The sequence below is a fragment of the Lissotriton helveticus genome, chromosome 1_1 (assembly GCF_964261635.1).
Source record: "Lissotriton helveticus chromosome 1_1, aLisHel1.1, whole genome shotgun sequence".
NCBI lineage: Eukaryota > Metazoa > Chordata > Amphibia > Caudata > Salamandridae > Lissotriton > Lissotriton helveticus.
In genome coordinates this window covers 1,432,397,033-1,432,410,693 of record NC_136057.1, presented here as the reverse complement: position 1 = coordinate 1,432,410,693, position 13,661 = coordinate 1,432,397,033, and the positions used below count along the sequence as shown (strand labels likewise).

Below are 13,661 nucleotides of genomic sequence, written 5' to 3'. Positions count from 1 at the left end.
CAGTTGGTGTCAGGGTGGCAGACCGGGAAGTACGGAGGGGGGATGAGTTGGTTCACTTTGCAACATTAAGAAAGGACGCATAGAGGCAATAGTCTACATTTATTAAGATGGACAGTTGGGTGGAGGGAGGGGGGAGGAGTTGGTTCACTTTGCAACATTAGCGCGTGTTTATATATACACAACGTTGGATTCGAATACGCGCGTTTCCACTACGCACCTGTTTTTAATCGAAAGGCCGAACAGACCCTACCAATTTGGTTTCTGCGCAAAAACTACAAGGGACGCTTAGAGACAATAGTCTACATATATTAGGATGACAGTTGGTGACCGGGAAGTGGGTGGAGGGAGGGGGAGGAATTGGTATACACAACGTTGGATACGAATACGTGCATGTACAATATGCGCATGTTTTTAATTGAAAGGCCGAACAGACCCTATCCATTTGCTAGCTGCGCTACAACTACAAGGGACGCATAGAGACAATAGTCACAAAAACATATTATATACCCACAAGCATTGTGAAATTAAACATATTAGAAACATGCGCTTACTCCTTTCTTTCTCTTCCATTTAACCAGACTGAGCCACAGCAACGCGTGGCCGGGTACAGCTAGTATAAAATAAAAATCTATTTTGTCCTCAGTCTGGTGGCCCAATGAGTTGGTTCCCTACCGACCCAAACTACAAAGTTAAAAACCTTTCAGTTTGGTTCAAATCTACTTTACCTTTCTCGGAACAAATCTCCACTCTTTTTTGGGATCCTATAAATGATCAGGAAAATCCTAGGGCTTATTCTGGACTGGGCAAAAAAAAATCGGGGGTCCAAGCCTTTGTGGCTTCTACACTGAACTATTGCAATGTTCTTTATTTGGGGGTTTTCAAGAGGAGCTTACATATGCTTCAGAGGGTGCAAAAGACGGCAGTACATATGCTGCTGAACATCCCCAAATTTGCTCCCACGGGGCAAGCGCTGGAAACTCTTCACTGGCTCCCTATTGAGGAAAGGATATCCTTCAAAGCCCTGTGTTACGTACACACAATATTACAGTGCAAATGCCCACACTACCTTCTTCCAATGATCGGACCATACCACCCTATGCGCTGTCTGAGATCTGCTGGAACAGGACTGGTCAGTGTCCCCAAATTTAACAACAAGCACTTTCGCAGTACCTCGTTTAGGTTTCAGGCAGCCAAACAGTGGAACTCACATAGCTCCCATCTCAGACTGGATCCCTCTGAAACGGCTTTTCAAAAACACTGTAAAACCTGGTTATTTAGGAAAAGTCTAAACCAACAGTTGTTGCCTGCCCAGTCTTCTTTTTAACTACCTCAGTCCTGTCGGAATGCAGAGCGGGGACACTTCAAAATGGAGTACCCAGGCGCTATACAAGCTTCCAATATAACATATACATTAGACTCAGGGCCCAATTACAAGTACGGCATTCCCGGGACCGCCGTACCCGTGGATGGGTGTACAACTGCCACCATAGCGTCGGGCCTTCTGCCTGATTACAAAGGGGGCATTGGAACCCGCCAAAAGACCGTCGCCACCGCCAGGATCCAGGAACTGGCGGCAGTGGGGAAAGTGCCTGCCTTAGCACCACGGGGCAGATAACCTGCCTTTCCACCAAGCCTTTCATGCCATTGAACCGGCCATTAATGGCTTGTTGGAAAGGCATGTAAAAGGACCCCCACCAGAGCCCTGGCCAAATTTGAACATGCAGGTGTGTGCTGGGGCACATGATATGCCCCCCAAAATTGCACGGTTGTGCATGCACTGTGCACAAACGTGTGGTAGAAGCTGTCATGCCGGTGGTATAATATTTAGGCTCTCCTATGAGCCAAACATTCCTGCCACCCTAACACAAGTGACCCCACATCGCCAGCCCTGGATTACTGTTTTAATTAGGCGGGATGGAATACCAATGGCTTGGCAGACTTCCTAGGACTGCGTCAGCGGCTGTCCTACTAGGAGACCGTCAAAGTCATAATCAGGCCCTTAATCATTACAAAATAAGTTACATAACACAATGTAACATATCAATCAAAACAATGTATGAAAACCCCAAACTATACACTAGTGAAAATCACTACAATTGTACAATTGAATGTTAAAAAAACCACAAGTAACACTATGACCGGTGTCTAGACCTCCCCATTAAACCCAACCCTCAAACCACCTTCAAAACCCTTCATATATTTTTAAAAGGACTTGCCTGTTCCAACAAACATCAGCACCTTACTGCAACCTGGATACCGGAAAATAGACTGAAAATGACACAAATGGACTATAGAATAGAAGGTGGTCGTAAAAGAAATGGTCGCTAAATGAAACTAAAGAAGACTATCTCCCCAAAGAAATGATTGGGAAAAAGTGTAAAAAATGTGCACATGCTGAATAAACATATGAAATAATTTTACAAAAATATTAAACATGTAAAGTAAAAATAAAATAATGTAATAGATACTGAACAAACATATGTTAAGATGATGTTGAAAATATGTACATAAAACAATTTAACAAAGGTAAAAAATAATTAAAAAATGCAAAACAAGTTTAAAATGTACAATGTACATCATTTAATTTTTTTATGTAACAATAAAAATATATTAAAAATGTTTCATTCAGTTATTTGTTTAAATGCTTGTTTTTAGTTGAAATATATATTTTTAGTAATCTAAAAATAAACATAAATAAACTTTTAAAACAATTTTATAATTGGGAAATGTGTCACATATCATTATGCTATAAAATATGTCATTAATAATAATACTTATTACAAACATTTAACTATTTTTTATTATATTTCTAAACACCCACAGTATTAATTAAATAACACAACCATTTCTACTGCATACAAATACTATTTAAGCAAAGGATTTCAAAGAAAATGTATAAAATTAAATAATCACACTTCAGTGTAAACCATTTTTAAGAAAGTGTTGGACTCTAAAGGGGTGACATTTCATATTCCCACTCCAATCTATCCCAAGTTGGTGAAGGTGTTGGATACTAAAAGAGTGGTATTTACTATTCCCACTCAAATCTATACCAAGTTGTTAAAGGTGTTGGACACTAAAAATGTGACATTTGCTATTCCCATGCCAATCTATACCAATTTGGGGAAGGAGTTGTACAATAAAAGGGTGAAATTTTCTAATTCCACTCCAAATTCACCCAATTTGGGGAAGGTGTTGCCACTGAAGGGATTACATTTACTATTCCCACTCCAATTATTACCCATTTGGGAAAGACCCTGTTTTTCTGGCTTAGGACTTTGAGCTTTTTTGCCACTGCCATTCAGTGCCAACGCGCTGTGCTTGTCATATCCAAACTGATGAATGGTGTATACATGATTGAGTGATTTCAGTTAGCTGTAGGTCCCTTGTCTAGGGGTAAGACATATACCCAGGGCATGTACCTTGAACACTCCTCCATGGCCCTACAGCAATGGATTGTGCCACAGGTTTGCCTTGATGTGCGCATGTTACTATTACTTGGCTTGGCATTTAACCACATTGGTGCTAAGGCAATTCCCGCTGGGTGCTGACTTCCTTGAATTCCCATTGTTCATGACAAGGTCAGCTCGTCATAAGCACAGCTCCAGTGCACTGCATGACGAGCTGGCCTTGTCATTAGCATGGAAGGGGTTAAACAAGGTTCTGCACGTCTTTTACTATATAGGAGTCCTCCCTGGCCATAGGGTGCGGTGTTGGGAAGAGATAGGGCATATGCACGTGTTTCAAGGGTCGTGAATGACCAGGAATAGTGTGTTTGCTATGATGGCCTGCTTCTCGCATGGGATTAAATTGGGGAATGTAGGGAAAGGCTATTGAGTAGTATTTCCTAAATGCAGAATAGTATCAGTATGGTGTTTGATATCGATGAGTTTGTAATGGTGAATCCTCTCCGGTAGTGGAGTGGGTCGAAGTTACGTATGTGGAAATGTCACTTTGGGAAAGTGGCCATTTTGAAGCTCGTGACTGTGTGACCGGTGGCCTTTCACCAATTCACATCTGGGTGCCTGACCACAACATCTGTGCATTCCTGATAGAAGGCCATAAACTAGGGGCTCAATGGAAATTGCGGACCATTGACTCTGAGAGGCTTTTCTGGGACGGTGACATAGGGTAGAATTGACACCTACATTCCAAGTTGCAGGGTTTTGGCCCCTCTAAATATAGTGATCAAACCTCCTGGGGTAAAATGATAGACAGGACAAGATTTAGAGAGGGCTTGTGCATTCCAAAGGTGGCCTTTTGAACATATTGTATCTTTAAAGGCTATGTGTTTTTAAGTACTGGTGCTCTGGCCTCCAAAAGTAGAGACGCTTTTGATTTGAAACCAGACTATGCTGATTCGATGCTGGGACTGCAACAAGAGGAATCATTAGGGCAGGAGGGACTGCAACTAGATCATCTGCAGACTTGCAGTGGCCTGGAGCCTGTCGTGCTCCAGGAAGGGGTCTTTCCATTGGTGAATTTTGCTAGACGTTGCTGGCCTGTATTTAAGTGCCTATTGTCATGGGCCTGGTTCCTAAGTACTCTCCAAGGGCTGGTTCGCTGGCCTTCTATCCATGACATCTCAGGGACACAAAGGATCTCACTGTTTCTGAGAAACTCTAAAAAACCACACAGGGTGTGGCGGAAATGAGTGGCAGTGATATTTGATAGGGACAAAGTTCGGCCTGATGTGCACCATCATCACACTGTTCAGAGGAGTGTGCTCGTAAATATCAGCAGCCCACTTGAGGTGTCGGGATGTGAGGAGTGTTGGAGAAGCTTGCACAGTCAGTCGGACCTGTGCTTGCAACCAGGGGACCTGTACTAGCTTGAACTCAGGAGTGTGTGGTGTCCGCAAGGTGTTGGGGGACCTTAGCTGTGAGCTGACTCTAACTTTAAATTCTAGATCTGAAGGATGACAGTGCCTGACATCGCAGCCTTCATCCAAGGTCGCTGGCCCTCTCCCTCGACCCATGCCACAAGGTACTTTTTCGTGGGGACATTGTGACAGGGCCCGTTGTGCCTTGTGGACACCTACAGCTGTCTGTCAGGAGCTACAGCAGCTCATACCTCAGCTTGAGGGGAACCATTTCTCCAGACTTGGAAGTGCTTCCTGAGTCACAACTCATGGTCTACTGGGGGATAGTGATCCTGTACTTGTGCAGACACCGCTAGGTGCCTGGAGGTCTAATTCAGGTGGATGAAAGTAAGAGACTGTTTCTTTCCCTTTTAGGTAGTTCTGACAATCTAATCAATGTTGCTCCAGCAGGGGCAATGTGTATCATTGGCTGGTGTAGTTGAGTGACTGAGGGTGTGGATCACAAGTTAAAGTCAAAGACCTGTGAGTGCTTGACCATTTCAACTGTTGAAGGTAGGTGATATTGGGAAATTTCATGTTGGATAAATATCTCTGATAAGGGCATGTATGTTCATGCCGTTCTGCAGCTAATGGTAAAGTTCGACAATTGCATATTCCTGTAAAATGTTAATATACAATTTGCATTTCATTTTGATTTCAATGTGTGTGTAATACAAAGGTCAGTCTTTTATACATATGGTGTGGAGTCTTTTTTCGTTGTATGCAGTGTGCTGCGAGGATGGTGTTGTGCCAATACTTTATACTTTGGCCCTGAGAATAAGCCTCACTGCTCAGTGCCAAGCTACCCAAGGGTGAGCACAGGTTATTGATATCAGCCTATCTAGGACGGTGGATTCTGACTAGCTTTGATGCATCCCGCCCAGCCGGAAACTGCTGGGTCGAACATATAATAAAAACTAATATGTACATAACCAGACACTAGGCAAAATCACAAACCTATATATTCATATTTAAACATTGTCATATAAAATAATATTGTATTACTATTACTAATTAGTATATTGTTTTAAACCTTTACTAACATTCCTAAGCTTAGAACCAGATCATAAAAAATAAAATCATTATCCAAAATTAAAAAGAATTAAATAAAAATATATAAAACCAAATTTTAAAATGAAAATGTAAACATATTTTTACAGTGACATTATGATTTTCTATATAAATTTGTTTACAAAAATGTAATGATGAATATTTTTTACACAAAAGTATCAAATGCATTTTTACAAAAATAATGAATTTACTTTATTAACTTTCATTTTTATATATTTTGAAATCGTTTTCATTTAAATATTTATTTTACTATTCACAATAAGATATGTTTAAGTTATTATAATGTATATATTTTAATTAGTTATACATTATTATTGATAACAATATTAATGTTACAAAATACATTTCAACGTTTACAATATTAATTTGCATATCATTAAAATAATTTACATTTAATGCACACTAGAATATCCAATTTAAAAATCACCTCACTCTTATCCCCTAAAAACTCATGAGCCTGCTGCTGAAAAATTGTAAATCCATTATTTTTACACATTAATACAATTACAAACACAATTCTCAATAATTTCATAATTAATAAATTATCTAACTAAAAGCACAAGTAACAAGGTTCATAAACATAGAATCAAATAGACCACAATGAAGTACATGCAAAATGGCATTTACCAACAATATTGCATACAACAATATTTTCTGTATCAATATTTTTTCTTTGATATTAAAAACAGCACTGAAAACTATGGGGTCCATTAGGATTGCGGGCGGATCGCCGCCACCCGTTTGGCGGTGGCGATCCGCCCGCGAAAAACCTCCGCCCGCTTTGCATTTACCCCCCCACCCCACCATATTCCTGTGGCGTGGGGGACCCCGGCAGACGGAAAGACCGCGTGCCGTTTTCCGCCCGGTCCCAGAGTCGATAGTGCGGAAAAACTGCTAACATGGTGGCTATGTCTGGGAGACACCGCCAGCCATATTAACATGTCTGCGGGCTTGTGCCTTCAGGCGGTATTTGCAATTGGGGGCCCGTAGCGGGCCCCCTTGCGATTCGGGGGCATGGGGGGTGCACATGCAGTTCTATGCACAACATGTCAGGCACCACGCGGTGCCTGCCATGTTGTGCATGGAAGTGCACGACATGACTTCCTGGCATTGTGGCGGGCGGTGCTGAGTGCACCGCCCGCCACAATGTCAGGAATGCAGGATGCGCCCGCCAGTGTGGCGGGCGCATCCTAATGACAACAACTGGACCCCTGCAGCATCGGCAGGCGGTCCCAATCCCCGAAAGGATGGCGAGCAGACAAAGTCCGCCCGCCATCCTATTGACCCCCTATATTTTTACCTTTGATATTCCTGTCGACGATATATTATTTTTGGGGTATCACCATATTTTTTATTCAATATTTTGTCCAGACACCTTTTGGATAGACAAATAGCCAGTGAAAAACGTTTTTCTAAGGTTAGTGTTTTGGACCTTCAGGAGGCTGAAAGCTGATCCTCAACTGAAGAGTGGTGATTCTGAAGGAGACAGTGTGGATAGTCATCTCCTCTATTCTAGGCCAGCAGTGTTGTCCCAAGCGCATCCTCACCTAAAAATATCAATTGCAAGGAGGAAGCAGTGGGCTTAGCCTGATGTTAGATCATTACAATGTACAACTTTGGAGATGGTTTACAGTCTAGCGCTGAATACATAATAGCTTTACACTTTGCACTTTTCAGGGTCAGCTCAGCTTTCAGGCCGGTGTGATAATATCCTTAAATAGAACAATTCTCAAAAGAAGACTGGGAAAGCTGTGGCCTTGGAGCATGCATATAAAGGGTTGTATATAAAAATGATCCCTGTATGATACGTAGACCAGCAGCAAGGCAGAACTAAAAAATTCCAACCAAGATAAAGTATTTTGTATGGGATCCTTAAATGAGGTATATAATAGGTAGAATCTGCTCATGTTCTATTTATTTTATATTACACAATGTAAAATTGGCCAGTATTTTTAATTCAGGAAAGTGTCAATTCTAAATATTACAACAAATATGGTGTTCCCAGTGCAATTGCAAAATCCCACCTACTCTTGAAACAGCATAATAATGAAAATCGGGCTGGATGTTTTAAGCCACCATTCACATTTCACTGTAACAGCAGCAACTCTCCTGACTTTCAAAGGGTGGCAGAGATCCCCTTGCAGGTGACTACAGTGAATGAATGCATCTACCTGCAGGGAGATATTTGGAGGGGTCTCTATATCCTCTTTCACTCATTCCACGAGGCACTGCCGGGGAGCGCAATGAATGAGCACCACTTTTAAGTGGTGTAGTCAGTGCACCTCCTGAAGGACTCTTTACCACTGTGCCCACAACTGTTATACGGTGGGTACAGAGCAAATAATTCCTTCATTTGAATGGGGTCATGCCCCCTTGACATTGCACTGTTCACATTTAGGGGCCTATTACGATTGCGGTTTTTCCGCATCCTCCGGGCCGGCGGAAGCCACCACCGACCCGGAGGATGCGGAAAAACGGCAGCGGACCCACCAAAGACCCACCGCCACATTAGGATGGCTGGTGGGTCCTGGTTTCCGTCCGCAGCTTTTCCGCCGCGGTGAAAAGCTCTAATATGGTGGCGGTGTCTCTCAGACACCGCCAGCCATATTAGGATGGGCTTTAAAAAATGCTTTTCCGCGGCGAGTTTTACACCGTGGAAAAGCATGTGGAACTTCACTGCGGGGGCCCGTTGTGGGCCCCCTGGGTGAAGCGGGTGTGGAGGGTGCACATGGGGGGTACCTATGGTACCCCCCTGCATTTGTATGCAGAAATCGGCAGGCACCGCACGGTGCCTGCCGCTTTCAGCATACAAATGTAATGTATGCATTTTTACCATTGCGGCGGGTGCAGCTCTAAGCCGCACCCGCCGCAATGGTAAAAATAGAGGATGTGACCGCCAGGGTGGCGGTCACATCCTAATTGGACAGGAGGGAACTCCACAGGCCATGCGGAGGTTCCCTCCTCCACTATGGTCGCAGACGGACTCAAGTCCGTCCGCGATCATAATGGGCCCCTTAGTTCCAATACGATATGTATTACAGAAGGGGTTATACAAGCATCTTTGGCCCCTTCTGTAATACCAAAGTGCCCTGGACTGCAAAGAACAGGCACAAATGCCTGTTTTGCCCCTGGGGTACTTTCATAATATGACATATAGGCTCTCCGCCAGCCCAGAAAACACAGACCCTGGATGGCTAAAGCCCACTACCCTGTTGTTAGTTACCTAAATGAATAAACCCTAAGCCTCTCCCTTCATTCAGCAGCCCAAACACGAGCTTGATAAACTAAACACCAACACTTTCTCAGGACCATGAGTCCTGTTTGGATGAACCCCTAGAATCATACACCAGCCCTTACATGGATTCTTGTTTAATGAACCTCCATATTTTTTTCCTCACTGTAACCCAAGTCCGAAAATGTTGGAGGCTGTATAGTCTCTTGCTTAAGTCGCAAAATGATATGTAAAGTTGATTTATGAAAAAAAAAAAAAAAATTCCTGCTCTGCAAGAGCTTTCTAATGACCCCTAAGACCATTCCTTCCCCTATCTCCATAAGTTCTATTTGGATGAATCTCAGGATCGTCCCGTTTCAAAGTTGCCCGGGTCCTGGGAAGGACATAGCCAGGACCCTCTCCTTGTAGGTGTTGTTGAGCCTGACTGTTTGAACTACATGACTAACCTTTCAACTAACCATCTAGTAACCCAACATTGACTGGTAAAATGTCGACGTACGACAATATCGACTGTAAAATATCATTGACTGCACAATGTTTTCAAGGTTAGTATATCTGTAGTTAGAATAGTACGGACATGTGCAAAAAAAGTGAGGGATAGCGTGTGTGCCTTAATGACAAGATATAGGGTCTCCATCAACACTAAATAAGGCACAACTGAGCATCTGCTGCTTTTTGACAAGTGTCCCACATCTGTCAAAGTCTAAATAAGGCCCTAAATATTGATTTCCTCAGGAAGATACTGTGCAAGTTAAATTATTTCAGTCCATATTGCTGGTGATCGATTTTGGTGTAGTCAGAATTTTGAATTACAGCCCCGCTAGTTACATATGTCCTAGCATCCTTTCCCAGCTCCAGACTTTCCAGGTTGATGAACCCCAGGACCCTCATCTAGCGCAGCTACTCAAGTCTTACTCGTGTTTGACGAACCTTAAAACACTTGCTCAGCCTCACAAGCCCGATTGGGTCTATCCTCAACTGCCCTTTCCAGTTTCATTGGTTCTAGCAGGATGAATCTTAGAATCCTTCCCTTGTACAATCTTTGCTGGTCTTGATTGAATTAATCCCCAAGACCTTTGCCTCAGCCAGTCTCTGTAGACTGAACCATAGGATCATCTCTCTACACCTAGTACTGCATTGCTGATAGTTGTAAGGTGTCCTTACCAAGTAAGTGAAGGATTTAATCTGGTTTGCTATGGTAGAGTCACTGTTCTTCACATTGAAGTCCACATTCATGTTTCTACCCTTTTTGAAATCTGAAGCTTTGACTCCGATCTGGAGGTAGTTCATGGAGTTTCCTTGCGTCTTATAAGCACTTGCCGTCATTGTTGCCCGGGCTTGATGATGTTCAAGGTATTTAGGATGGTTTGTGACAACCTGCAAAATGAAAAGTATCAAAGTTAGAACATTGCCTGAAAAAATATTAGCTTGAAATGTTTGATTTAAAGTTCATTACTCTAATGCGATGGTGGTATGAGTCTGGCCTGTGATTCCTCTCTGTCTGTTATCAGCTCATTACGGGGTCTCTTAACTCTACATTGTTGATTCAATGTTCTTTCCCTCAGCACCCCAATATCTGCTCTGTAGTTTCTTCCTCAGCACTCAGTTGCTTTCCTCACTGCTACCTTGCCCCTTAAAATCTGCTTTTCTCTCTGTTCCACAGCTTCTCAGAAACCTCAGATGCCAGTTGTATAACTTACATTGTCCATAAGCTAGAATAGTCTCATCCCTCTCTGGGAGGGTAGTGTGTGTGTGTGTTACTATCCTTGTAGGGCGTTGGATGTGATAACACACTCGCACTGTGGGGACCTGAACACAAGTCCCCACCAGACAATCTCTTCCAAATCCCAAATGATAGAAAATGACTTTACAATCATGTAGGGTTGTAGGCCTACTTCTACAGCTTTTAAAAAAATTGACCTTGTGGGTACCTGTGCTTCATGATGTGTGTTTATGTTTTTGCTCAACTCTCTGCTCCTGTAAACATGAGGCGGTACCGCAGACTTAAAAACAACAAGGAATTTAAACACACTTTAATCTAGCAGCAAATAGCATACTGGATTAACATGAAAGCTATTTTTTCAGTTTCAAGTTGATTTTGTTTCTCTATTTATTTATACAAATTATATTTAACTGAAGATATTGACTTTGTACTTTTATTTGATATTGTTATTCTTAGCAACCTTAAATGCAATACCTGAAACTACTTATTGATAGTTTCACTATTTCAAATGATGAAGGATTTCCATTGTCCAGTTTTATCATTGACTCCAGTTATATCAAATAACTCACATACCTACCTATGAGTTTTGCAGCTGAAAAAAATGTAGATCTTGCTGCCTTCATTTATGTTGAATTTGATGACTTTGTGAAAAAGCGGATTTGTTTACATGCTTGTATGCATCCTAGAGTGTATTTTCTATGATGATATAATTACATGATGGATGTGTGAGTCAGCGTGTGTAGCACAGAAAGTGGAGAGAAAGGGGAGGAGGAAGAACATGGTGGCCACGCACTAGTCAGCTGCGTTAACCTGAGGAGAAGGGAAGTGTTCAGCACCAGGAAGTGTGCTTTCAGCTCCCAGCTCATATCTCGCGCTACATGCGATGATGGGGTGATGTGACGATAAAGAAAAAAGGACCGTCCTACCTGTCCGGTGTGTTTTGTACCAGCCTTATTTCGGGTGCCCGGTCCCCCGTTAACGGTGGAAATGCTGCAGAAACGCCCGGGTCATTTTTGCTTTCCCTCAGAGCTGGGCGAGGCTCTCTGGGGAACAACGAGCACTGCAATACCTGATGGGAGCTTGCCGCACAGGACCTCCAACGGGATAAGGCAGCTTTCTCCTGCGTCCCGAGGGGAGGAGTCAGCACAAGTACAGCTGGACAGGCAGGACAAGCGACCCAAGGAGCTGAGGAGGTCTTGGAGAAGAATGAGGTGTGCTTCCCCACTGTAATCGCCCTCTGTTTGCTAGGAGAATAAGAAAAGGAAAGGCCTGAGGAGAGGGGAAGAATTGGAGGCAGTCACTAAACAAGAGCACCAGGAACAACAGCGACGTCAGTACCAGCACCAGTCTCATCGGTCTTTGGATCAGAGTAGGTACAGACCTGGGGGAAAATCAAGGTATGCGCTTCATGCTCATAGGGTAGGTAGTTCAGGGGTGAAGCCAGATATGGATCCCTTGGTGGTTGTTCCTGAAAATGTCGCTACACCTCACTGTAGTATCTTGAGAAGGCTCTAGGAGGCACGAAATCGAAATCAAAACATGGAAAATCTCCTAAACAGGCTAATAAGTCAACCGGTTCTATAGAAAGGAGAATTCCTGCCAGTCAGATAGGAGTGACCCAATCCATTAATTCTTATTTTAGAGCGATGTCTGCAACAGCTAAAAATCAAAACACACAAGGAGCAGATACAAACAATATGGACGCCAATAATATAGTTGCAGGGCTGGGCAAGAATGAAGGCACTCAGTTAACTGCCCAGATCCCCACTAGAAATAGGTTTGAGGTGCTAGCCTCTTTAAATAGCCAAGAGGAGGTGGTTGAAGTTCCACAAGTAGATAAAGTGAATACAGTTACCACGCAGGAGTCTTCTGGCGAGATTGGCAGGGAGGATAGGGATGAGGTAGCAGGAATGCAGGAGGAGGAGTGGCTATCCATAATACAACTGAGTCTAAGAACCAAGATTAAAAATAGATTTGAGGTTACTGAGACTAATCAATCTGGGATATAAGCCTCCTGTCTAGCTTTGAACCAAAAGCGGTATGAAGTGGCCACACAAACTAAAGTGTTGGAGGAAGAAGCAGCATTAGTTAAGCAAAATGTGCAGCAAAAGGCAAGCAAAATCTTGCTGCTGACTAAACAAAATCATGGCTTGAAGGAGGATCTAGAAAAGATTGAGAACCATTCGAGGAGGAATAACCTCTGGGATCTGAACATCCCAGAAATGCAGGAAGGGGCAGATATGAAGCCCTTTGTGGTTGCATTACCGCAAGACAGAATTCTCATGGACAGGTCAGACATTAATCTAGAACTCGAGATCTAAAGAGTTCACAGGCAACCATTTAAAAGGAACCCAAATCGTCAGAAACCTAGGGAGATCCTGGTGAACTTCTTTACTTATACGGTGAAGGAAACTATCTTGAATATAGTTTTGAAACACGGACCTTGCACTGCTAAAGATTACACTTTCACTATTTGGTCAGATGTTTCTAAGGTAAGGATCAGCGACAGTGGGAGTTTTGTAAAATGTTGGAAGAGCTTCATAAATTGGGGGCTAAAGCACAGATAAAATTCCCAGCAAAGCTGCGCATCATGTGATACAACCAGATGTACAACTGTCATACTCCTGAAGAGGTGTATGGTCTGATAGATACAACCAGGAAACTCAAGCAGTAGGGGTGGTGGAGAGACAGGGTGGGAGCTGGGAGATGTCCCAGGTTCATGTGTGCATAATTATTTGTTTTGTGTGTTTGGTACCCTCTACTCCGGAGAAGCA

The 13,661-nt window shown here is 43.0% G+C and overlaps 1 protein-coding gene across 2 annotated transcripts in view; it reads right to left on the bottom strand.

Annotated features, from left to right (window-relative positions):
• LOC144826880 (A.superbus venom factor 1-like) overlaps positions 1 to 13,661 on the bottom strand; it is a 1,649,148-nt gene that overhangs the window by 1,184,672 nt on the left and 450,815 nt on the right. For both annotated transcript variants that reach the window (XM_078685340.1, XM_078685347.1), the window contains one exon: positions 10,329 to 10,541. In XM_078685340.1, the coding sequence (XP_078541466.1) occupies positions 10,329 to 10,541 (213 nt within the window). The remainder of the gene's footprint in view (positions 1 to 10,328; positions 10,542 to 13,661) is intronic.